This window comes from Bos javanicus, chromosome 14 (genome assembly GCF_032452875.1).
Source record: "Bos javanicus breed banteng chromosome 14, ARS-OSU_banteng_1.0, whole genome shotgun sequence".
NCBI lineage: Eukaryota > Metazoa > Chordata > Mammalia > Artiodactyla > Bovidae > Bos > Bos javanicus.
Genome location: NC_083881.1, coordinates 15,570,839 through 15,595,901, shown reverse-complemented (window position 1 = coordinate 15,595,901; position 25,063 = coordinate 15,570,839). Strand labels below are relative to the sequence as shown.

At 43.3% G+C, this 25,063-nt stretch overlaps 1 protein-coding gene across 11 annotated transcripts in view; it reads right to left on the bottom strand.

The window, feature by feature from the left end:
- The window catches only part of MTSS1 (MTSS I-BAR domain containing 1), a 160,849-nt gene that overhangs the window by 109,485 nt on the left and 26,301 nt on the right, over positions 1-25,063 (bottom strand). For all 11 annotated transcript variants that reach the window (XM_061438646.1, XM_061438641.1, XM_061438636.1 and 8 more), the window contains exon 3: positions 22,726-22,799. In XM_061438646.1, coding sequence (XP_061294630.1) covers positions 22,726-22,799 — 74 coding nt within the window. The remainder of the gene's footprint in view (positions 1-22,725; positions 22,800-25,063) is intronic.

Here is a 25,063-nt window from a genome sequence, read left to right as displayed (position 1 = left end):
GTTCCAATAAAACTTTATGGATGGACTTCAAAATTTGAATTTTACATTAACTGTCACATGTCACAAAATATGACTCTTCACATTTTTTCCAATTATTTCAATTATTTAAAACAAACATCCTTAGCTCATGGGCCAGCAGCAGGCAGGATTGGGCACAGAGGTTACAGCCTACCAACCCTTTAAATTATTGATGCCAGCTTTTTAGGGATGCAGTGTATATGATTTTCTCGCTTTTCTTTTTCTTTAAGAGGAGAGGGAGGCTCAGAGATTCATGTAAAGCAGGACAGAACCAGGGAAAGAGAGGATTACAACAGTATATTTCAGAAAGAAACCACATACCTCTGTTACATAAATCCCAAGACAGTTTGAAAACTCTTTTAATCACCTCTTGGCAGAGGACCACGAATTTTAAAATGTGCCTTCTTCTGGAAGTTAAAAGTTTCACTCCCTTCTCTTTGAAAAAGGAATGTAAGAGATATTATATTATCTGAATCAGATCAGCAGGCACTCACTAGATGCCTCTGTGTGTTCACTGGTCACACTGCTGGATGTGAAGGACATCAGAAAATATCTCTCCTCCTAAAGGTCTTTGGGAGCTTAGCTGGTGGCTCAGATGATAAAGAATCCGCCTGCAGTGCCAGAGACCCAGGTCTAATCCCTGGCTTGGGAAGATCCCCCGGAGAAGGGAATGGCTACCCACTGCAGTATTCTTCCCTGGAGAATTCCATGGACAGAGGAGCCTAGCCGGCTATAATAGTCCATGGGTTCACACTTTCACTTTACTTTCAAAGGTCTTTGATCCCCAAGAGCTTTCAGGGGTACAGCCCCAGTACGGAGGTGACAGATTAGGGTTGATCCCTCCCAAACCATGATACGAGTTGATTCTCCCTTTGATCCACTGCAACCATTTTAGAGATGATGTTAGCTCAGGGTTAGCAGCATACATGTTTATAAAAGCAACAAAGTTAGCATAGTCCTGTAGGAACAATTCCAGGCTTCAAAATACTGACTCTGCCATAGCTCTGTGACCCTGGGGAAACTACTGAACTTCTCCAAATCCTTCATCCTATAAGAACAGACATAAAAGCAAGTTTCTCAAATAATCCCAACACGTTGGTGCAGGGTCTGGTAGGTACTAATTCATCCTCTCATTCAACAAAGGTTCAATGAGCCCCTACAATGTACAGGGTCCCCGGCACACAATGAACAAGGCAGATCCAGTCTCCAACACTGGGACTTACAGACCAGTGGTAACGCATTGGTTTTTTTCATTAACAACAAACATGCATGCCAAAAACACTCCTTAAACTATAAAATGCCTATCCTTCCCTCACTTTCTCTCCTTTTAATTCCACTTCAACCTGCAATTCTGAGAGTGACACCAGCTTTGGAACAATCACAGACTCAGATCAACACATAAAGCCTGTCAGGTATCTGCCATTTTTGCATGATTTCAGGAGACCACTGACATTCTATGAGTTAAATGTCCCTAGGGACTTCCCTGGGGTCCAGTGGCTAAGACTCCGCCTTCCAGCACAGGAGGCTGGGTTCAATCCCTGCCTAGGGAGCTGAGACCCCACATGCCTCACAGTCAAAAAACTGAAACAGAAATTATAAATGATATCGTAACAAATTCAATAAAGACTTTAAAAATGGTCCACATTAAAAAAAAAAAAAGTCTTAAAAAAATTAACATTCCTGATTGAGGCTATTCTTAAGGAATCCTACAGCAAGTGCTAACTCATGTTGTGCCAAGGCAAAGTCTGAATCCCTTCCCGGGATCATGATATGCTGCCCTCCAAGATGCCACTTTCCTGTCAGAAATATTTTAAACCAAAGGGATTTGAGAACCGGCAGGTGCAGGAAGGACTCACTGACCTCGGAAGGAGGACAGGAGGGATCCAACCAAACAGACCTTGCTGTGTTTCCCCAGTAACTACCCTTTGCCCACTCCCTTAGGGCCCATCATGTTTTCCCACGACTTTCCACTCTTCATCAAACTAACTATAAAAACACTCAGGTTTAACCGTTTCTCAGGGTCTTCATTTCCCTACAAAGTCTCTCGTGTCACATAAAACTTACATTAAATAGATTTGTATGCTTTTCTCTTGTTAGTCTGTCTTGCGTCAGGCCAATTTACAGGGCCCCAGCTGGAAAACCTGAGAAGGTAGTAGAAAAAGACATTTTTCCCTCCCCTAGAGAGGCAAGGGTGGTTTGGGAGGGCCAATCGTTTGGCTAGTGAGTAAGCCAAGCTGAGCACTGGCATCTCAACCCACGTTTGTTCTCCTCACTTAACAAATGGTTGTATTTAATCCCTGCAATTGCTCTAAGTCAGTATAACCATATTTATTGACCATGTGTAGAACCTGAAAGTAACTGCACACTGGAGACTTTTTTAGCATTTCAAAACCCACAAGGATCTTGTGCTATCAGCCTCCAATGTTCAGCGGTAAAAGCAGTGGTTCCTGACCTCAGCTGCAATCCAGGTGCTTCAGAAAATACTGATGCCCAAGCCTCGCTTTTGATGAGTTAAATCAGACCATCTGGGAGTGAGGCCCAAACATTAGGATTTTTTAAAGGCTCCTCTGAATCTTTGGGTAGAAGTTGGAAGGTGACAGCCCATGGGCCAAATTTCATTGGAAAACTCTTGAAAATCAGAAGCTCTCCTGTAATTCTCAGATTTTGGCTGCATCCACAGCTGCACTGCCCAACATGGTAGCTGCGAATCACCATGTGGCTCTTTAAATTAATTCAATTAAAACAAAATTAGGAATTCGATTCTAGCCACACTGCAAGAACTCAAGGGCCACATGTGGCTGCCATATTGGATAACGCAGACACGGGACATTTCCACCGTCACAGCGCTGTTCATAAAAATCCAGGAATCAAGGCCCAAGTTCCAACAATACAACCCTGGTCAGAGGGTCATTTGTCTGCTTCAAACAGGGTGCACGCTCTCTTGTTGGCGGGCTGGCTACATTCATTCATTTACATGCCCTTCCCATCCCTTAGACATCATATGGAAACCCTGCCTAGACATTACCCTGCTAAATAAAACCTGCCCAAGGGCTTGATTAGACAGATTCAAAGTCTTCACCTCTAAAGCCTAACACCATGGGTTGAGTGTTTCCTTTCTCCTTCCCTCCCTCCATCTCCTGGTTTTTGCTAAGCAGGAGGGTTAACCAGTATGACAACAGAGTCTACCTGACAAGTGGCCTTCTGGCTTTTGGAGTTGGCCTCTGCATGCTGAACGTACACTTGTCTTACAAGGTTCCCTGTGCTTTGAGAGACCAGATTCATCCCCCTGTCTACCAGAGAAGATTCAGGAATTCATACTCCAACACCCATAGAAACAGTCCCTTTCTCCTTTGAGAGACAGGTGTTAAGGGACATGAATTCTCTCCCATTCTGGACAGTCAGCCCTTCTGGGCCCGAATCCTTGTCTAATCTGCTTTAGCAGCTCTTTCCAGAAGCTGGCCCTGTCCTCCAACCATGGAACGTGCTCAGACTGTGTTGGCTGAACCAAAGAACCAACTGCCATTTGGTAACAATGGAAAACCTGGATGCAATGCAAAACCCCACGGTATCAGTCAACTTGTAACTCCTCCATATCCGGGCTCAAAAACGAACTTCAGAGAATGCCAACAGACGATTTACAGATTGTGAACATCTCAGAATTACCCACACTTTCACAACAAGGCTTAAGTGAAAGAGCCTGGAAAGCTGTGTAACTCTTCAATGGGCGAAAATTCATACAACACGTTATACCTGGATTTAAGCAGGACTAAACCCAACAGTCATCCTCAAAAAGGGAATTAAAACCTCACACACCCACTAATTCAAGATTTAATTAAAATCTCGTCTAACCACTGCCAAGACATTCTTTACATTTAGTCTTTTATTATCCTCTCCAGAACTTTTCTTTTTTAGGATGTAGGGTTAGCAAAACAGTGAGTCGGGTTTTCCCGATTGCTATTTATACACTAAGCCTGGGAAACACACAGGGAAAATGAAGAGTCCTATGGGAGTTTCAGTTTTCAGTACATAAAGCGTGAAAGACAGAATGGGCCCCTTGGAGGGGGGTTTTGAATGGCAACGTTTTTCCCACTGGCTCAGACTACATCCTAGAACATGGTGCTTCTCCCAAGCAGAACAACTCAGTCCCCAGCTCAGTCATCAGGCATCGAGATAGAGTACCAGGACTCTGTCTCTATCTTTCTCTATTACAAGACTCAAAGTCAGGCGGTCTGGACCAGGAGGGGAATAAGCCACCTGCAAAAGACCTTCATCCCTCCAGACATCAAACCTGCAGGAGCCTGCGTCACCCAGCTATGGCCTCCGCTCTCAGCTAAAAGTGACAAAGAAGGAAGACTTATGCAAGGATGTGCTGAGAGAGGAGGCCCTTAGTCCAAGATAAAGGTAGGAAGGAGGATTATAAGAAAAAACAAAGGCTATTTATACGCCAGAACTAGGGCACTTAGCTTCCAGAATCCAATAACATTTCTATTGTATTAATAGTGTATAATATACCTATTACACTGATAGTATATTATCACAATACTTCTGTTACAGTTATCTCTTTGAAAAGACACCCAGGAACTGACCACCAAAGTACTGAAACTTGACAACCTGTTACATGCCTCAGAGAACAAGAGAACATTCACTGGGGCCAGGCACAGGTTTCTACCGAATGAATGAAGAGCACGCCCCTCAGCCAAGCAGGAGAAGCTGCAGGAACTCCAATCACCATCCTCACTGCCTTTAACACCCCGCCATGGTGGTGGGATAGTCGCTAAAATGTGTCCAACTCTTTCTGACCCCATGAACTTTAGCCCACCAGGCTCCTCTGTCCATGGAATTCCCCAGGCAAGAATACTGGAGTGGGTTGCCATTTTCTCCTCCAGAGGATCTTCCTGACCCAGGGAATGAATCTGTGTCTCCTGCATTAGCAGGCTGATTCTTCACTGCTGAACCACCAGGGAAGCCTCCAATGCCTTGCTATCTGCATTTGCTCTTATCCAGCCCTCCTTCCTATGGGCTTCCCTTGTAGCTCAGTTGGTAAAGAATGTGCCTGCAGTGCAGGAAACCCAGGTTCGATTCCTGGGTTGGGAAGATCCCCTGGAGAAGGAAATGGCAACCCACTCCCAGTATCCTTGCCTGGAAAATCTCATGGACAGAGAAGCCTGGTGGGTTGCAGTCCATGGGGTCGCAAAGAGTCGGCATGACTGAGCAACTAACACTTAACACTTGGCCCTCCTTCCTACAGGAGGAAAGCTAAGCCAAGCCACAAAGACCCTCGAGGCCAGAGTGGTGGTTTCCCTAAACCACAGCAAAGGAGCTCCCGAATCACAGGAAAGCAATCCACGATCTATTCAAGGCCACCTGGGGATGCAGCCACAGAGCACAGAGGAGGAACGTTGCCCCCACACCCGTGCCCACCCCCCCTGCAGTGAACTCCAAAGGTCAGTGTTAGAAACAAAAGGGAGGATTGTCATGTTCAGCCTCCTCCCAAGTGAAAAGCTGGACTTTGGAATCCTTACAGACTGTCGAGCTCAAAACAACACAGGGAAGTGGTGTCATTCTTTAAAAAAATAAATAAATAAAACAAATGATATACTCAAGTAACTAACCTTCCACGTGGCATCACCAACCCTCTCTCAGTAGAGAGAAGAGCCGGCCCCAAGGCTCCTGCACATGGTTACATTGGAAAAGCTGTTTCAGGCCTGAAAGGGACTCTTCTGCACCATTCCCAGTTGTCGCACTGTTGGGGTGTATGTTATTTAAAATATCCACAATGAAAATGTACACATCCTGCATATATTTCATACTGTTTCAATGACAGGCAATCTGACCACTGTTTAAAATCAACACCGCCTATCTAAGAACAACTCTCCATAAAGATTAATTCATACAATCTACACCAAGCACTCAGCACAGTGCCTGGCACAGTCATGTGTCCTGATACACAGGCACAAGTCCAACTGTCAGGCTCTCAGTTGTGTCCAACCCTTTGTGTCCCCATGAACTGTAGCTCGCCAGGCTCGTCTGCCTATGGAATTTTCCAGGCAAGAATGCTGAAGTATTTCAAGAATACTGAAATACTGAAGGGCTGCCATCTCCTTCTCCAGGGGATCTTCCCTAACCGAGGGATCAAATCCCAGTCTCCCACATTGTAGGTGGGTTCTTGACTGTCTGAGTCACCAGGGAAGCCACTGATACATAGGAGCTCTCCTTATTTATAACAGCAGCATCCGAAGGCGACTGTGGACCAGGCATTGAACTCTGCCCTTTACACACAGTCTCAAAGACTCTTCCCCACAACCCTGCATAAGTGCCCTTATCAAGCCAATTTACAGATGAGACAACCAAGGTACACAGAGGTTAAACAACTTGCCAAAGGCCATGTGGCAAAAAAAAAAGCAGCCTGTGATTTAATTCAAATCGAAGGTTCTTTGCCAGCGTGCTATGCAATTTCTTAACTCTAACGACAGGGCAGCATACGCACCAGGATAATTTACTGTCTTCTCCATTTCACGCTGCAATGATTTTTGTGGTCGTTTTCATGTGGAATGAAAGCAGGATGGGGAAGCCATTTATCAACGTGTGTCCATCACCGTCAGAGGCCATCAGCAGCCAAGAGCAGCCTCCCTCACGCTGGGCTCAGCCCTACTACATGATAGATTTTCCCTGCAGCCTCAATTCTTGCAGGCTAAGAATATACCAGAGAGTAGGCTGGCATGGCCAGTCTTGGCCCCTGTGATGTAGAAGGAAGCAAGTGAGGACATCAGAAACTGTCTCAGTGAGATGGTCAACCAATGGCTAGACAGACACACTCAGGACTGAAGCAATGGAACATGGTGGAGAAAAGCCTGAAGGCTCGGGAATCAGACCCCAGCTCACCTCCTGCAGTGGTAGGAATAGAAGCTGCCCTGTGACTACAGTGAGTCAGCGAAGCCACACAGTGAGGGCTCAGCACTTGGTGCCCACCCGATAGCAATCCCATCACCTCCAACCCCAACACCTCCATGACCAAACCAAGAGTGAGCTTCAGCTCCTTGGAAGGCGGGCCACAATGTGACCAAAGCTTTGGGTTTCTCAAGCACTGATCATCCCAACAAATGAAATTTTGCACCTGCCAACGGCAGAACACTTAGAGAATGGAAATGATCTTTTGGTTTGCAGCCATGGCCAAAATTTTGAGACCTCAAATGCAGTCACAAGGGTAGAAACAGCCACAATAAAACCAAAACCTTTCATTATGTTTGTTTTTTTTTCCTAGACAAATGAACTGTAAGCTATTTTGCATTCTTTTCAGCTTTTTTTTTTTTTTTAGTATCTGATACGATGGCTATTAAAAACAATCTCTAAAAAGTCTTTGTTTGAGCATCAAAATGAGACAGCTGGGATACTGGCATGAGGAAACGTTCAATCTTGTCATTCTGCAAAAGGATTCATATTCATAATTAATGACGCTTTTGTCTATGCCAGAAAGAAAATCTAGAGGCTCAACTATGCTTAAGTAAATTCTACCCAAGCCAACTGCAATACAATTTTATAAATTATAGAGCAACAAAGAAAAACAAGATTTTGTGACTTGTGAGCATAAAGAAAAGGATTAACAACAAGGCAGCCATTCTTCAAGGACAAAATCGGGGTAAAAATGTTGATTTCTGAAAGGACGGTTACATTTACTTTCTCCTCCGTGTAGGAAAGAGGAATCCAAAACTTTAGCATCCTAAGACATGACATCATTACGTGTATTTGAAAGACTCAACACCTCTTTGTTCCCAAGAGCACCAGACAAGCACACCACCAGGTACAGGACCAGTCCCCCATTATAGCCCAAAATGTAAACTGAAAAATAACCAAGACGAGCAGATAAACTACCAATTACCTTTGGTTTTAGAGGCATTTCTATGGCAATATCAGTAGAGAAGAAACCCCTTAAATGAATTTCCTTAAAGATAACTTTTCCTACTTTTCCCATTAAAGAGCCATTGAAGAAATATACAAAGACAAATCAAAGTTAGAATAAAAGCTCATTTCATTCATTCAACAAAGTTTTATTTAGTAATAACCATGTTGTTGTGTAGTCCCTAAGTCACGTCTGATTCTTCTGTGACCCCATGGACTTGTATCAGGCTCCTCTATTCATGGGATTTTCCAGTTGCTCAGTCATGTCCGATTCTTTGCGACCCCATGAACTGCAGCAAGCCAGGCCTCCCTGTCCATCACCAACTCCCGGAGTTCAAACTCATGCCCATCAAGTCAGTAATGCCATCCAGCCATCTCATCCTCTGTCGTCCCCTTCTCCTCCTGCCCCCGATCCCTCCCAGCATCAGGGTCTTTTCCAGTGAGTCAACTCTTCGCAGAGCATCAGTCCTTCCAATGAACACCCAGGACTGATCTCCTTTAGGATGGACTGGTTGGACTACCTTACAGTCCAAGGGACTCTCAAGAATCTTCTCCAACACCACAGTTCAAAAGCATCAATTCTTTGGTGCTCAGCTTTCTTCACAGTCCAACTCTAGTAAGATGTGGACTGGTCACAAAGTTTTATGCACAACTCAGCATGGTGGTCATTTCCCAGATGAAACCATGCATGGACCATCAAATTTCTAAAATCCTAACTGAGTTATAAATAATTAAAAGCCTAGCTTAAATGAACCAAGCTGTCCGTGACTGCCTTAAGAAAAAGCAGAACCACAGGTCCATTAAGCTGTCAAAGAACACAACCTAAGCGGTCTTGCTCAGTGGTTCTCCACCAGGGTCATTTTGCACCCCAGAGGATATTCAGGAATGGCTACATATTTTTGACTTTAATAACTGAAGGGCTGAGATGCAGTGATGTTGCTGAACAGCCTTCAACGCACAAGTCAGCCCCACACAACAAAAATTTACACAGCCCAAAATGTCTACAGTGATAGATTGAGATTCTAAATTCCCAAGTGATTCCAAAATACAACTGATCTCGGAGATGGAAAGAAGGTGGATTGATGGGTCCCAAGGAGGGGATACACACACACCAGGCCCTGCTGCTGCAGAATTGTGTGGCATTTTAACCAAGGCACTTCAAGTCACCAGCCGGTTTCCCCTGTTTGCAGAATGAGGTTCTTACTACCTTCTTCAATGACACTGAGCAGCTGAAGGGCTAGTGGAGAGCCTCAACAGATAGAGGGCCCTCAGAAGACCCTCAAGGTCAAGGCTGGACTAAGATCTCAGCCGCCTGCAATAGTCAAAGACTCCAAGGTACTTCACTGTTTCTAAACAGAACGCACTCCTGATATTTGCTTTATACAAACACATTTGGAATAACAAACACCAGAGCACAAAGGCATCCACCTAACAAGGTTGGAGGCAATTTTATTATCCTTCAATCTCTGGAAACAGGAGTTGGTTGACAGGCAGTGGGAGCCTGGCGCCGGGGATCGCTGTGTCTCCTGCACAGACATGCTGTAAGCCCACCTGTGGCCGCTGACTGGCAGGACCGCCACCACCCCTGGGAGGTCAGGGGGTGTGTTTACATGGCTCATTATGTCCTCCGGTTCCAGTATAAGCGACACATCTTGCTTTAAATCATATTATCCGAATGAAGTACTACTCTCTCGTAATCAGCATCCCCTTTCAACAAGCACAGATGGCTCTCACGTGCTTAAATGGCAAATCGAGGGGTGAAAATTCGGACGAGCTCTCCAGGCGCTCGGATCTGGTTCTCCAGGCGGGTTCTGAGAGAGAGGAGGATGAAGCAGGCACATGCCAAGAGCTGAAGAGCTTTTGTCTGCCGTCAAGCCCCCTGGACAAACTAAATGGGCTCAACCAGAGTCAGTGGGAATAAAGCCGAGTCAGCCTTACACGCCCCAGAGAGAAGCCTGCAGGTCAGCAACACAGGAAGAAGGTCTCCCTTTCACTATCTCCTCCACAGTCTCTTTGTATTTCATCAGGTACCTTTGGCCATATTCAGGGAACGGTACTGCCCCACTATAGATCACATTAAAAGGGTACATTTTAAAGATCTCATTCTGCCTTAGCTAAAACAGTATTTTCTTTTTTATTTGTAATCACTCAGCTTTCCCCCTCCCCTAATTTCAAAGGTGGTGGGGAGTGGGGAAGAAGCAGCATTGCGGCTGACGGTGAGATGCACTCAAATGCAGCTCTGAAGGCAAGCACCACCCAGCGGCTCCATATTGGTTTCCATGGTAACCGGGGTCCCTGGGCCCTGGCGCTCACAGCAGGAAATGCTGCAGATTTCCAAAGCAGTATCTTTTCACTAGACATAAGACGTCCCATGGTGATTTTAAACATTTGGGAATCGAAAAACACTCCGTGTGTGCGTGTGTGTGTGTCTGTGTGTGGACTGTATGTGTGTGTACGCGTGTAGGTGCGCACGTGCACATAGAAAGATACAGTCACAAAACTAAGACAATGTAGATGAAAGAAGCCGAGCTATTATTACAGATAAATATGCTTCTGTCAAACATAACAAATTATTAAAACACAAGAAAACAGGCTGTCACACACTTACACACACATACGAGTTTAAAGGAAAACAAAATCATCTTTAATAGAAAAAGAACTGCAATGGAAGTGGAAAACTGCTTTGGAAAACCAGATGACCAAGGATTCCACATAAAGAAGCCAACAAAAATCTTGACTAATGATAACCAACTGAGAGCCCAGGACAGAGCTTTTTCCCATAGCTCATGATCTTTCCTACTTGAATGGTCTCAACAGGCGAAATTAACAAGTGGGCCAGGAGGCTTTCAGGGAAAACATGGGACAGAAGGCGCTGCTCTAGAGTGAGAATCCCACTGTCCCTCCGTGAGCCGAGCAGCCTCAGGCAAATTACTTCAGCTCACAGCCTGCCCTGTGAAAACGAAAAGGTTGCACTAGATACTATATGGTCTAGAACAGACCTCTCCACCTTCTAAAAATAAAAGACCAAAGCCTTATGTTAAACAAGGCAACAGACCCCAGGTAACTGCCATGTCAGGCCACAGATATGTTTCCAAAAGTAGTGTATAAAAATCAAATTTCTTTAAGATGTACCAGGAGAATTCACTGCCAGATTCCTAGTGACAGAAGACCTTTTGAATATTCTTTCTCTGAGCTATTTTCCAACACCAGATCTTTCCTCCTGCAAAGCACACGAAAACAGCTAAGGTGAAAATTTTAGTTCATAGCAGCTTTCACATTTCGTGCATGTTTTCAGGCTGGGGCTTTATCAGAGCAGAGGGGAGGCAGCTACACAATCAGGCAAAATAGACTCAGCCTAGAAAAACACTAGTTTGACAAGTGCAAGGGTCTTCCAATGCACATTTACACTCCAAATGGTTATTTTTACAACAGGCAGAACAAACCAAGTTCACAACTCTATGGCAAACAATCTTCCACAAGCATTGTTTAAAAAAACAAAAAATGCCTCATGTGTATGAATTGAAATAACTGCACTTTTTCATGAATGGTAATTTATGTTTTACCAAACATGACTGTGTGTGTGGTTAGCAGGATGGGGTGAAGGGGCATTAGTTATTTTAAGCCAAAATGAAAAGCAAAGGGAAAGAGCTAGGGTGGGGAGAAGGGTGGGAGAGTCCCCACTGCCCCAGGCAGACGGCCCTGCAAGCAGCTGGAAGGATGGAGCTGCTGAGTAAACCACTTCATTATGCAAACTGCCTAACGACACAAACAGCCCTGCGCACAGACCAACTCAGTCACCCATAAAAACACACATCCCCAGCACGCTCGGACCTTCCTCCTGACTGCCGCCGTGTAATTCACCAGCGATTATTAGGGCTGCTGGGGTTAAACGGCACAGTACACATCATAATTCAAGCATCGCCAGGGAAAAGAGGAAACACTACTGACTTCAGGCGGAGCAAATGCTTCTCTTGGTTAGTGGGAGGATTAGCCTTAAACGGACACTCGGCCATGGGTGTGGGATTCTTCCATCCCGAGCTCTCCCTGATAGAGGATTTTAGGATTCTGGGGACATCCTGCCCCGGACAACGTGGGAGTCAGGTTAGTGCCCTTCTGGTGAGCACACAATAACTGTTTGAGTGTCATTTTGAGAAGACGCAGTGAAAAGTCAAATCCCACCTAGGCGGGACACAAGGAACCACAAGGAAAGAGCCCATCTCTGGCAACTGTTGCTACCCAACCAAAGATCAACAATAATAACCACTTGTAGAGTGGAGACCAGTGCTGCTGTCAGGGATCAGTTTTAACGTCAAGATCAGTGAGGACGGAGAGGAGGGATTTTCATTTCAGCAGCAGTGATGTCAGTTCACTATTCCAAACTTCGTGAAATACACAAATTGGCCCATCAGATACATAAAGTCCCCATCTCCCAACTCCTTCGACCCAAAAAATAAGGGGGGACAGAAAATAAAATTTTCTTTTAGAAATTTATTAAATAAAAATACTTAGTAAATATGTGGGTTCCTTTGTTATTTCTAGTCCTTACCTATAGTGTGATCTGTAAAAGAAAAAAATGTTTAAAATACACATGCCACCTTACTGTGCTAGACTCAACACCAAGTCTATCATATAAAACAAACCAAAAAATAACTTTAAGAAAATGGAAAATGGTTAAGACAAACTTGATATTCATAGTGCCATTAAAAAAAAAAATTGTTTTATCCTAAACAGAATATGCAGGATTAAAGGTATTGTGCTAAACAGTTAAAATACTCAAGGTCTATCAAAGTAGACTTGCCTGCAATGCAGGAGACCTAGGTTAGATTCCTGGGTGGGAAATATCACTTGGAGAAGGAAATGGAAACCCACTCCAGTATTCTTGCCTGGAGAATCCTGTGGACAGAGAAGCCTGGCAGGCTGCAGTCCATGGGGTTGCAAGAGTTGGATATGACTTAGTGACTAAATCACTATCAGAGTAATAAAACACCAAAATAATGAAACTCAAAGCAAAATGTACATTTATCAACTCATTCTAAAAGGCATTAAACCTTTTTATGTCACCACTTACTAGGTCAATGATAGCTCCTTGAAACTGTATTTACATAATAGGCATACAGTTTTAGCTAGGTTATTATTAGAAACAGCAATAATCTACAAAAGTTTTTTCACACTTCATATGATTGAAACTCATAGGTATTCAGTATAAACATAGACGTACATATACATACTCAAATCTGGAGTGGCTTGGGGGCTTTAAGGAAATTAATGAGGCTGCTCAGTCTCATTGTTTAGTCGCTCAGTCGTGTCAAACTCTTTTGCGACCCTATGAACTGTAGCCCTTCAGGCTCCTCTGTCCAAGGGAATTCCCAGGCAAGAATACTGGAGTGGGTTGCCATTTCCTTCTCCAGGGGAACTTCCCAACCCAGCGATCAAACCCACATCTCTTGCATCTCCTTCATTGGCAGGCGAGCCACCAGGGAAGCTCTGTTAATGAGGCTACACTAAAGCTATTCCAGGTTTTGGTCCCCCCACCCCACCCCACCCCCGCACCCCGAGCCCTCAGCAAAGTCGTAAGCATATCAAGGATGAGCCCTGCATAGAAACCAGTCGTCCTGGAACACAGAATTTGTGTCTCTGTCATTTTAGGCAAGAAACTGCTAAGACCAATCTAATGCTTTAATTCTTTCAACTAACAACATACACACACACACCTATGTGTGTGTGTGTGTGTATATATATATATGTTATATACACAGGTTGTTATATGTTATAGATATTGGTTGTACAGATACTATGTGTATAGACAGACACAAACGCACACATCCTCACTAAAAGGATTACAGCTATAAAGCCCAATTAATAAAAGACTGTTTGATACAACCCAGCATTAAAATTGTTCTCTGCATCACGGTTAAGAACAAAGAGTGAATACATAACAGTGAGGTGGACGCTCAGTCTTGGCTGCCTCTGAATCCACTTATTATTCAACACTAGGTAACTTTTTGATGAGTCTACAGAGTCTGTTAATATGGATTCATTTTGCCAAGTTATTTCAAATAAAGGAGATATACCAACAGCAATCACCTTCCTCAAGTTCATGAAAATTACTTAAATGCCCTTGGAAGGAGGCAACAAGCAAAAAGGCTGACCTAATGTCTTAAAAGCTTAGACTTCATCACAAAATAGTTTTGTCAAGCTTGTCCCTTTTTTCTGCTCCCATAAAGAGCCTTTTTGGACACATTCCTCCTAATCAGCTCCCTTCCTCATAAAATGTTAATTTCACAGATGTGTGTATGTTTGCATATGTATTGTATGCATATCTGTACCTGATATATAAAAAGGGTAAGACCGCCTTCCCTTCTTAAGAACCAATTACCCCCTGCCCCTTTGGAACGATATCTTATCCATCGTGAATCCATGAAACAGATGAAACAGACATGCTATAAAAACAAGTGGGAAGCACTCACTGTTGGGAATTATTATTGCTTACATGCCTGTCTAAATCCCTCTACCACCCACTGACCCAATGCCTCAGAAACAGAACCTCTTTGCATTCTTTACCAGGTACCTAGTAAACTCTCAATATAGCAGATATAAAACAGAATAAATCAGGTGACTCATAAACTAGTACATTTACTGTTAAAAGCAAAATAAGCCTTTCTTTGTAGCCATTGTTATACCCCTTACATCCATGCTGTGTTATGTGGTAGCTACTAGGTATATGCGGATATTTAAAATTAAAATTTAAAAATCAGACATTCAGTTCTTCAATTATACTAACCATGTTTCAAGTACTTGATGACCTCAGGTGGCTGCTGGTTATCATACTAGACAGTGAAAATGTGTAACACTGTCATCACCATAGAAAATTCTATCACAGAGAACGGCCCTGGCCCAGCCTAAAAGCTCCAGGAGGCCAGGACCACATTGGGGTCACTCACCACAGCGCACGCAGGACACGTCAAGTTCTGGCATAAAGCAACACAATTAAAAAGAGACAAACAAGAAATTGTCTTGGTCTTGCCAATTTCCCACTTTAATCAACTACAAATATTCTTATTTTTCATAGCTTTGTTCTTACACCCCACACCCACCTAGAAAACAGCAATGAGAATTTCAAAATGTAACTACCAGCAGAGCAAAATTGGCTTCAGGCTTCCTCGGAATAATTCATGTGAATCAAAATCAAGAGGTCAAATTCAAAACTGCGAAAATGAAAGGCAGTAGAGTTTCTAGGTCACTGTCAATACCATCTGCTCAGATTCATGTTCTAAAATGTCAGAGAATAGAGCTGCTGGTCCATCCACTCTGTAAGCAAGATACAAAGTACTTCACTTTATCAGTTTTTATTTAACAAATCAGCAGCAGCTTCCTGGGCATCTATAATGTGCCAAGGTTCCAGAATATTAGAGCTTGGCATTAATTTTACTTAGAGCCTGTGTAGGGTTGTCAAGGTGGCCCTGTGAGAACCATATCCAGAGTCTGAGTAAAATTCACACCAGCCAGTTTTCCGTAATACTTTGAGGCTCCTCATGCTTTCTGCAAGGTTCCTTTTGCTCCCCAATACTTCTAAAGCCTCAACTGGAATAAGATCATCAGAAAAATGAATACACTATCCTTGAATGTTTCAAAACCATAAACTTGGCTTTTAAAAAAAATTACAACAGAGCTGTTTCCTTAAATACTCATAAGGGCTCTCCTCTTTTAAGAATAGTTAAGGACAATAACCAAAAATGATTAAGGAACCTGAACTGGCCTATCTGAGTATAAAACCATTTTAGCGATCAACAGCCAGATCTAGAGATCAGTAGATTGCAGTTTTATGCCTTTTTCTTTTTAATTAAGTGAATTGAAACTGTCCAGGTTTCTTTAAGGTCATCTTCAAAGAATGTGCAGCTCCAGGCCTGTGAAAAAGTTTTTTTATGACCTATTTTGGGGCTTCCCCGTTGGCTCAGCAGGTAAAGAATCCTCCTGCAATGCGGGAGACACAGGAGATGCAGGTTTGATCGCTTGGTCGGGAAGGACGATCCCCTGGAGAAGGAAATGGCAACTCACTACAGCATTCTTGCCTGGAAAATCCCCTGGATAGAGGAACCTAGTGGAGTACAGTACATGGGGTTGCAAAGAGCTGGACAAGACTGAGCAGGCACAAGCACAATGACCTTTTTTATTGTTATTTTTTCAGTTTGTGGCTGAGCAGCTTCCTAGGTAGAAATCCTGCCTTAATTACATGAAAGAGAGTTCAGGTCTGAAACACTGAAGTCAATCCAGAAGTTAAGGGTCAATGAAGTCTCAGTTAAACAACCTCGTTAAAATAAAACTTGTGGGCAAACGAAACCAAGTATGGCTGCCTCTTGGAAATAGCTTGCTGGCACCTCCTTCCCAAAAAGGAAGATTTCCCCTTCTTTTCCAACTCCAGCCAAGAGCAGACAGCTGCCATCCATCCACCCGCCCACTTCCTGTAACCCCCATCACAGATGTGCTGGGCCCTCTTGGGCAACAGTGAATTATGAAGTCACATAATCCAGAGACTCAACCACCGAGAGGGGTCCCAAGATCTGAATTCTGAACTCCCAAGTGGAATCTGGCCAAAGACCCCATGTTACCAGGCTCCTGCCTCCAGAGATGACAGCCTTCCTCACCCAGATCCACCAAGGACTGCGTGCAATGTGGTCTGCACCTTCCTAAATGCCAGATACTTATTAGCACTTGGGTACCTGAGTTCCTCAGAGAGCAGCAGGACCCAGGCCCTGCCCTGGAGGTGGCTGAGTCTAGCGGGGAAGATGGTGACCACACAAGGAGGCAGGGGAGTGAGACCCCATTTACTCTGGGGACGGAGGAAGGGGGTGGTGAGGGCAAGCGTTTCACAGGTAACCTGACTCTTAAACTGGCTCTAGGAAGATAACCCAAAGATCCTCAAGCATCTAAAGGGGGTGGAGAGGGGGTGGGCTGGGAAGGGCACCCTGGGTCTGGAATGCACAAGTGCAAGAAGAAAGGGATCAACAGTTTAAAGGGATTCAGGGAGCCAAGGGCATTTTTTTGTGGGTGGAACTGCCGGCCGTGGGCAGAGATGTCACTGGGCAGGTGGGTGACAGCAAGATGGCGAGAGGCCTTATTCTTCTGGGAAGCCTTTAAAAAATCTAAGCTCCACTCAATTCATCAAGAACCACAGGTATAAGGCAGGACTCTGAAATCTACTTTTTTTTAAACTTTTTATTTTACATTGGAGTATAGCTGATTAACAACTTTGTGATAGTTTCAGGTGGACAGCCAAACAACTGAGCCAGACATGTACACGTATCCTTCAAAATCTGTAGTTTAAAACAAGCTTCCCAAGTAATTAAGATCCATCAGTGACGTAAGGAAAGCATATCATTTATCAAACTCTAAAGTAAGGGCTTCCCTGGTGACTCAGATGGTAAATAATCCGCCTGCAAGGCAGGAGGCACCGGTTTGATCCCTGGGTTGGGAAGATCTCGTGGAGAAGGGAATGGCAACCCACTCTAGTATTCTTGCCTGGGAAATCCCACGGACAGAGGAGCCTGGCGGGCTACAGCCCATGGGTCACAAAGAGTGAGAGACGACTGAGTGACTAAGCACATACTAAAAAACATCACGTATTTTTATGAACAACACTGCTCTATTCAGTTTGAGTCCTGGAGACTGTCTTCATCAGTTCACAGAACGTCAGCAATCCGGGCTCACTGATTAAAGTCCACCTCGACTGTCTGGACTTCACTGGGTGTCCTGAAAGCTCCAGCTTCCATCTGCCCTCCTCACGCACACCCTGAGGGTCTCTTCTAAACATATTTCTCACCTAACCTGCTCACTCTTTATCCTCCGCTTGCCCCTGCTTCCTTTGTCTCCCAAGCAAAAATCAGAAACTGTAAAGATAATACAGAAAAAGAAAATTTAGACTGTCCAACTTAATTTGTATTTTAAGATTTAATAGGGCCAAAGAGAGATTTTAAATTATAGAGTATTAGAGCCAAAAAAAGATTACTTGCAACTATCTAAGGCTCTACTAGATCCTGGGAAAACCCCTTTTACAAATGGGGAAATCAAAGCCTGAAGAAGTGAAACAAAATTACTCAGGGTTACAGAGCTGGCCAAGCAGAAGACAAACACAGCATCCAACCTCTGACCTAGTCGTCACTTCAAGGTGCTACGTAGATTGGTTTCTTTTCAATGCAATCAGGATTAATAAATTTAAAAGCAAACTTAAGGGACTTTGTTGATGATCCACAGGTTAGGACTCCACACTTTCACTGCCAAGGGTGTGGGTTCGAGCCCTGGTCAGGAAACTAAGATTCCCACAAGCCATGCAGCCAAAAAAAAAAAAAAAAAAGCAAACTTAAGTTTATACTAAACCCAGCAGCTTCTTACATAAAGCATCATAATTTAGTTGTTAAAATCCAGACTCTGGGCCAGGCTCCAGTCTCCCCACTTCCAAGCTATATGACCTTGGTTGGTTTAGATAAGCTCTCTTCACCCAGACTTCATCATCTAGAATGAAGATCATAAGCACTGATCTCAGAGAGCTGTTCTGAGAATAAAAAGACTCACTGCATGTAAAGCACGTGGGACAGAGCCTGGCCTGTGTTACGTATTCTACAAAGGTGATTGGAGACCATCTAGTCGGCCGGGATCCATTTCCTTCCTTCTTAGAATCTTAAACTCCTCACTTTGGGTCTGGTGCATCGTCATCTCAACATCCCAGAGATGGCTGTTCAAAGCTATAAAGCGATTACAGAAGCAGACAGAGGCAGCCAGAAATGAGAGTCACACAGCAGTATGCTCTCCAAAGGCCCTTGCTGACACCAGCAAATGATGCAGCGGCCACGAAGGCCAGTGCTGACTAAGACGGAGCATCTCATCGCAACGTGCCCCTGCCTTGCAGTGAAAGGGGGGTAAGGCCTGGCGGGCACCGGGCTGCACGCTTACGGGTGGAGGAACACTGCTCCCCAGACCGACCACCAAGGACTGCGAAGCCTCCCCGCACCTCTGTGCTTTCTCTTAAGTAACTCAGACAACTGTGCCCCAGTCAGTTCAAACCACTCCCATGACAGCCCATGTGCTCGTCCATCACGGCCACGAGGAAAATGGAGACCCTGCTTCACAAAGTCAGGCATTCTTTGTACACCAAATGCCAAGACACTAATTCTTTGTGGCCAGTAACACGCAAACAGGTGTACTTTCATACTGAGCACAAGCTGTATATTCATTCCAGAATGCAAAGATCAACAAAATACTGAACTGTATGTATTACGGTGTTAACTCTTAAATTCCATTATAGTTTAATTATTAACCTAAACACACACATTACAGTAGCAGCTTATACTCTTAAAAAAAAATAAACAAAACAGCTCGAATTTATTTCCACATTCATAACTACTTAACAGTAGTTACAGGACTAGATTGACTTTGCTGTCATAATGACTAGCATTTAAAAGATTTTTCTAAATAAATTATTTTCACAGCCAGTACAAAATATTTGCTAAAAAGGACAAAAAACCTTTCAGAGCCATTTCCTCTGGGAAACAATATGGAATGCTAATATTTTGGAAACCAGAGACCCGCTAGTTTGAGATTCTGGATGCCTGTCCAAAAGAGACACACATAAGAATAACTGTTACTCCCTTCTCTTACTTAAAACAAGGGCTCGAAAAACATTACATCTACAGGCACTAAGCAGGCTTCTCTGGCGGTCGAGTGGTTAAGAATCTGCCTGCCAATGTAGGGGACATGGGTTCGATCCCTGGTCTGGGACAATCCCACATACCACAGGGCAATGAAACCCCTACTGAGTCTGTGCCCCCTACAGCCCACATTCTGTAACAAGAGAAGCCACTGGAATGAGAATCCCGAGCACCGCAACTAGAGATAGCCCGCATGCAGCAACAAAGACCCAGTGCATCCAAAAATAAACGAACTAAGCAAGAGACTGGACTTTCCAGAGTGTGTAGATATCAAACTGCAAACTGTATTAGAGCTGCAGCCTGTAATGACTGTGAGCCAAAATATATTCGCTGCTGACCAAAACAGCTTGACGCATTTTTTAACAGATTCTTCATTTCCCTGGAGATGCATACAACCGTTAAAAAGAGATTACCCATAGATCTCTAGAAGCATGTACACATGGGTATTAACTGCAGTGTAGTGTGTAACAGTGAATAAGTGGAGATAATCTAAATATCCCCAAAAAAAAGAATGATTAAACTGTGCTATACCCACACAAGAAATTCCATTTGGTGGCTAGAAAGAATGAGGTAGATTCTCTAGGCGCTGACATAGAAAGATAATTATAATATACTGGGAACTAAAAGCATGGGAACAATGCTTCTCATGGGCCACCTTTTGAAAAAGATCTTAAAATATATTTTATTCTATATATCAATTTACATGTTGTTCTATGATTAATTTTTCCTGCTATATATGTTTAAGAATGCAAAAAAAGTCTATAAATGTCACTAAACCCCATCTCTGCAGAGGGTACTCGGAGGGTAGACTTTATATACTTTGTTACATAACTTTTTTAAACTAAGGCGCATGTTCTGCATTTTGCACTTGTTAAGCAATTGTTAAGTAAAAAATTAACTTAATAAAACTAATTTGACATTTAATTGAACATCAGATGTGCCTTCAAGTTTCTCTCTTATTGCCATAAAATACACCTTTCTTTGTGTCAACCACACATTTTTTCGGTCATGTGAGTTCTCACACTCCTACATTTAATAGAAAGTTATTTCTTTCAAATGCATATAGATTCTAGACATCTCGAGATGTCAAGTACTGTGGTATCGCTAAAAAATGACCTGAAATCAGATGGTTTAAAAATAGATCCAAGTAGGGATCTTGTTCACTACAACATTATTCGTGTCCTGTCAAAGACATCGCTTCCAAACTCCTTTACCTCCACCAGCACCACAGAGAGGTTAGTCCGGTTTCTTTTCCCACAAACAATGGTTTTTCCTCCCTTCAACCATGAGAATTTGCAGGCCCTTCAGTTTCCCACCAAGAACCCTTCTCAGCAGCAACTTCTGCAAAAACCCAGGTTCCTGTTGCAGGAAATTATGGACAATCAGAGAATACCTTTTATTCCATCCTCTAGGTTCCACTGAGTAATTAAACACTAAAACTTAAACTTATGAATCACAGAGCCTCAAAAATGCAGCACCAGATACTTAGGTTCTTATAAAATAATAGAGCAACTCTTTAAGAAAGACACACTGTGATGGTCATTGTAGAAAGACATCCTCATGACTGGTGAGTCCAGTCCCAAATGCTGCTGCAAAGAAAATATGATAAAACAGACCCAATAGCACTAACAGCAGTGAACACTGGCCTGAATATCACATTCCTCTTTATACTTGTATATTCTAAAGATTTCATAACAAACACACATTGGTATGTAGAAAGTTTTTTTAAGGTTCTTAAAAAGATACTGGTTAAGACCCTGGTCAAGCTGACAAACCAACCCTCTGGGTCTCCAACACATTCTCCCAGGGAACCTTTGAAAACTCCACTGGCATCTTGGAAATGAGGAGAAACATTACCTCTCCTGGGAGAACTTTGACTCCCTGAGCTGAGCTAATTGCTCACTTTTCCATATTCCCTGAGCACTCTGTCCTACCACTACTACCACACCAAACATGTTATTTCTACACTGAGATTCTTGATTTGCAGGTAGCATTCCAAGCCCCTCCAGGATGCAGAACATGCTGATTGTTGTGGTCCCAAGATAGTGCCTGAAATATCAGTAGTTTTCAAGCATCTTGAATGAGAAGAGTCCTCATTGCAAATTTATCTCAATATTTAATTAAGCACCTATGATAAATAAGGATGTACTGAAGTCCGCTAGAGGTACATACCCATTGTGGGCTTCATAGGTTAACTGTTGGGAGCAAATCCACCCAACACTGGCTCCCGACACCCATATTTTCCAACGTTACCACGATGATAACAAGAACAGACCTGTAGCTGTTAGTGTACAAGGAGACCCAGAAAGAAGGCAAAAAAAAAGCAGCAGAAGAGATTCTCTGTCTCAGAATGAAATGGGAAGCACCCCTCTTTGAACAGGGGTCTCTAGGTTATGGGTAATGTCATACTTCTAACGATGGTGCTGGGTAGAGAAAGATTTACTTGCTTCTCTACAGACCTTTCACAGGTTATAAATATTCTTTTCCATGATTCAATAGTCACTGAAACCAATACAAATTTTCAAAAGAATTCCCTCTGTTCACTGATTTAATAAACACACTTTAAACATCTACTGTGTGTGAAGTGCTATGTTTTGGGAAAGTTCAGACACGCACCAGTCAGTCTATACCTTGAGGGCTTTGAAGTCAAACGTGGGACACACATACAACACGGTAGGAAGCTACTTATAATGGTTTCCTCATTTTATGGGAACCCAGGAAAAAATGGTCTAACCCATCATCCTCACTGCTTCTCATTCCACAAGGGAATGAGGAAAATCTTAAGACGACACGTATGAGGAGGGAAAAGCAAATTGCAACCAACACACAGCTCAGGACTCTGCAACCAGCACGTCGTTAAAAGTGATGACAAGCACATCAAGCCATCTCAGGCACAAACACTGGTTCCTTTGGTTTATTTTTCCTTCTTCTCATGCGCTTTATTATCTGGAGAACGATTTGCAGCATCTACTATGCAGAATCCCCCAGAGTTAAAAATACATATATTTTTAAATATGAGTCAGCCAAGCTCTGATAACTTGAGCTCTATCTTCGTGTGAAGCTGCCAAGGGTAAGAGCCCACATGCAGAAAGCCATCCCTCCATCTGCTTACCACGTGTGTTGGTGGCCATGTCAGCCACTTTCTGGAAGGCGTCCAAGAAGGCAGCTGCTGCTACGACTGTTGTCCTAAAATGCAAACAGATAACAAAAGCATGAGGACTGTCTCACACCAGCACATGCGTGACAGCAAAAGGGCCGGAATCCCTGCCAGGGACAGAAAGTCACCCTCCAAGAGGGAAACCCTGACTGGATACAGACAACCATTGGCTTAGTGGACTCTTTTTTTTTAATTGGAGTATAATTTCTTTACAATGTTGTGCTGGTCTCTGCCATACAACAACATGAATCAGTCATAGGTATGTGTGTGTGTGTGTGTGTGTGTATCTTTATATGTATGTGTGTGTGTTTCCCCTCCCTCTTGAACTTCCCTCCCGCCCCCTACCCCATCCCACCCCTCTAGGCTGTCACAGCGTACCAGGTTGGGTTCCCTGTGTTATATAGCAACATCCCATTAGCTACCTGTTTTGCATACGGTAATGTATATGTTTCAAAGCTACTCTCTCAATTCATCCCACCCTCTCCATCCCCCACTGTGTGTGGACCTACTTTTTAAAGACTTTCTCCTACTGCACTGTACCCCAATAAGGTATGGCTCATGCAGTACTAATCAACAAATGCTAACCATTCTTCCTACTCCATTTCACCTGATGGTATAAAATTATTAACAAGTAAAACTTCACAAAGAAGGAAAAGACAGGTGTTTCTACCTAAAAGGAAAAGCATTTAAAAAATATATATATAAGTGGTATGGCTGAAAGATACTTTAGAGCAGGAAAACAATATAGCTACATGAATTGGTAGAAGGGATCCTGAAGAGATCTACGTTAAACAATTCATCTTAGAGATGGGAAAACTGAGATCACCAGTTCCTACCACAGCTGAGACTAGTAGCCCAGCATGACTTACAATCCCATGTTCATCCCAGCTATGTGACTTTCCCCCGTAAATCATGACTATAGTGAAACCAACATACTATTTTTTCAACATTAGAATGCTATCTCAACAGCATCTCCTGAATTCCTAAAAGCTGAGACCAAGGAGGGGTTACTATCTCATTTACTTTCCTAGAGTTCTCTTGAATTCTTCCCATTCTCTTGAGCACTGGGAGATGCCTTGAGCACTTTGTGATCTACTGGTTCCTAGAATCATGGTCCAAGATGTCATTCAACAAAGTAATCACCACTGCATCCCAGGGCTGTGAACAACCAGGACAAGCAAGCCAGCCCCAGGCTCACTCACAAGAACACGTACAACAGAGTTTACAGCCTGATGTTAATGTCCAAGTAGTTCCCATATGAATACAGTCCTTATAGATCATCCCTAATAATTCAAAGTTGGGAAGGAAGAAGATGAGAAAAAGAAAAAGGACTAAAAAGGGAAGAAGATGAGAAGGATTTAAATACAAAGTTCAAAATGGAGGAGGAAAAAAAAAAGAAATAAATGACCTTTGAGCCTAAGCAAGGCAGCTGCGAAACAAAAGGCTCTTGGAAGGTGCTAGAAGTGGTCCCCAGGAAAACCTGGGCAACAGTCCCTTAGAGCCAAGCTTCAAAATGAGGCCTGATATTTTCCAGTAGAGCAGGAAAACATTCTGGTCAAAACACACACACAGACATACACACTAAACAAAAACAAAAACCCACTTCAAAGCATATTTCTTGAAGAGTTGGCACCAACTGCAAACCATGGAAAAGTTAGCTTTACACTCTGAGATTTATAAACAACTCATTCAAATTTATAATTAATATCTGACCCAACAGCTGTATTTACTCTCACTCAAGTCAAGGCCGATCTTCCAAATGAGCCAGCTATAGAGGTGCCTCAAGTATTACATGGTCACCAGGGCTCCCGTGAAAACAAAGACTGTGGTCAAGTGTGAGGAATTAAGAGCTTTTAAACACCGCCTTCCGATGAGCCATATTTCACGGACTGCTTTTGTCACAGGACATCTTAGCCCTCTCTGATGGCGCAGAGCAAACATGCATCCATTAGCAGGAGAAAGGAGTGATTCAGTTTACACGCTCCAAGAGTCTGCCTCTTCTCTGGTTATCCTTACCCACTCTCTTAACACAGAAAATTAAACCACAGGCTTGAGCTTCCCACGGTGCTCTCAACCAGGTACTAGTAGCTTGACAAAATAAAGTAATGGTCTCTGCCTCATGGAGCCTATTGTTTAACATATATGTACACACACACACATGTGTGTACATATATGTTATGTACATATATAGCTTGACAAAATAAAGTAATGGTCTCTGCCTCATAGGACTTATTGTTTAACATATATGTACACACACACACACACACACACACACACACACGTGTATGTGTAT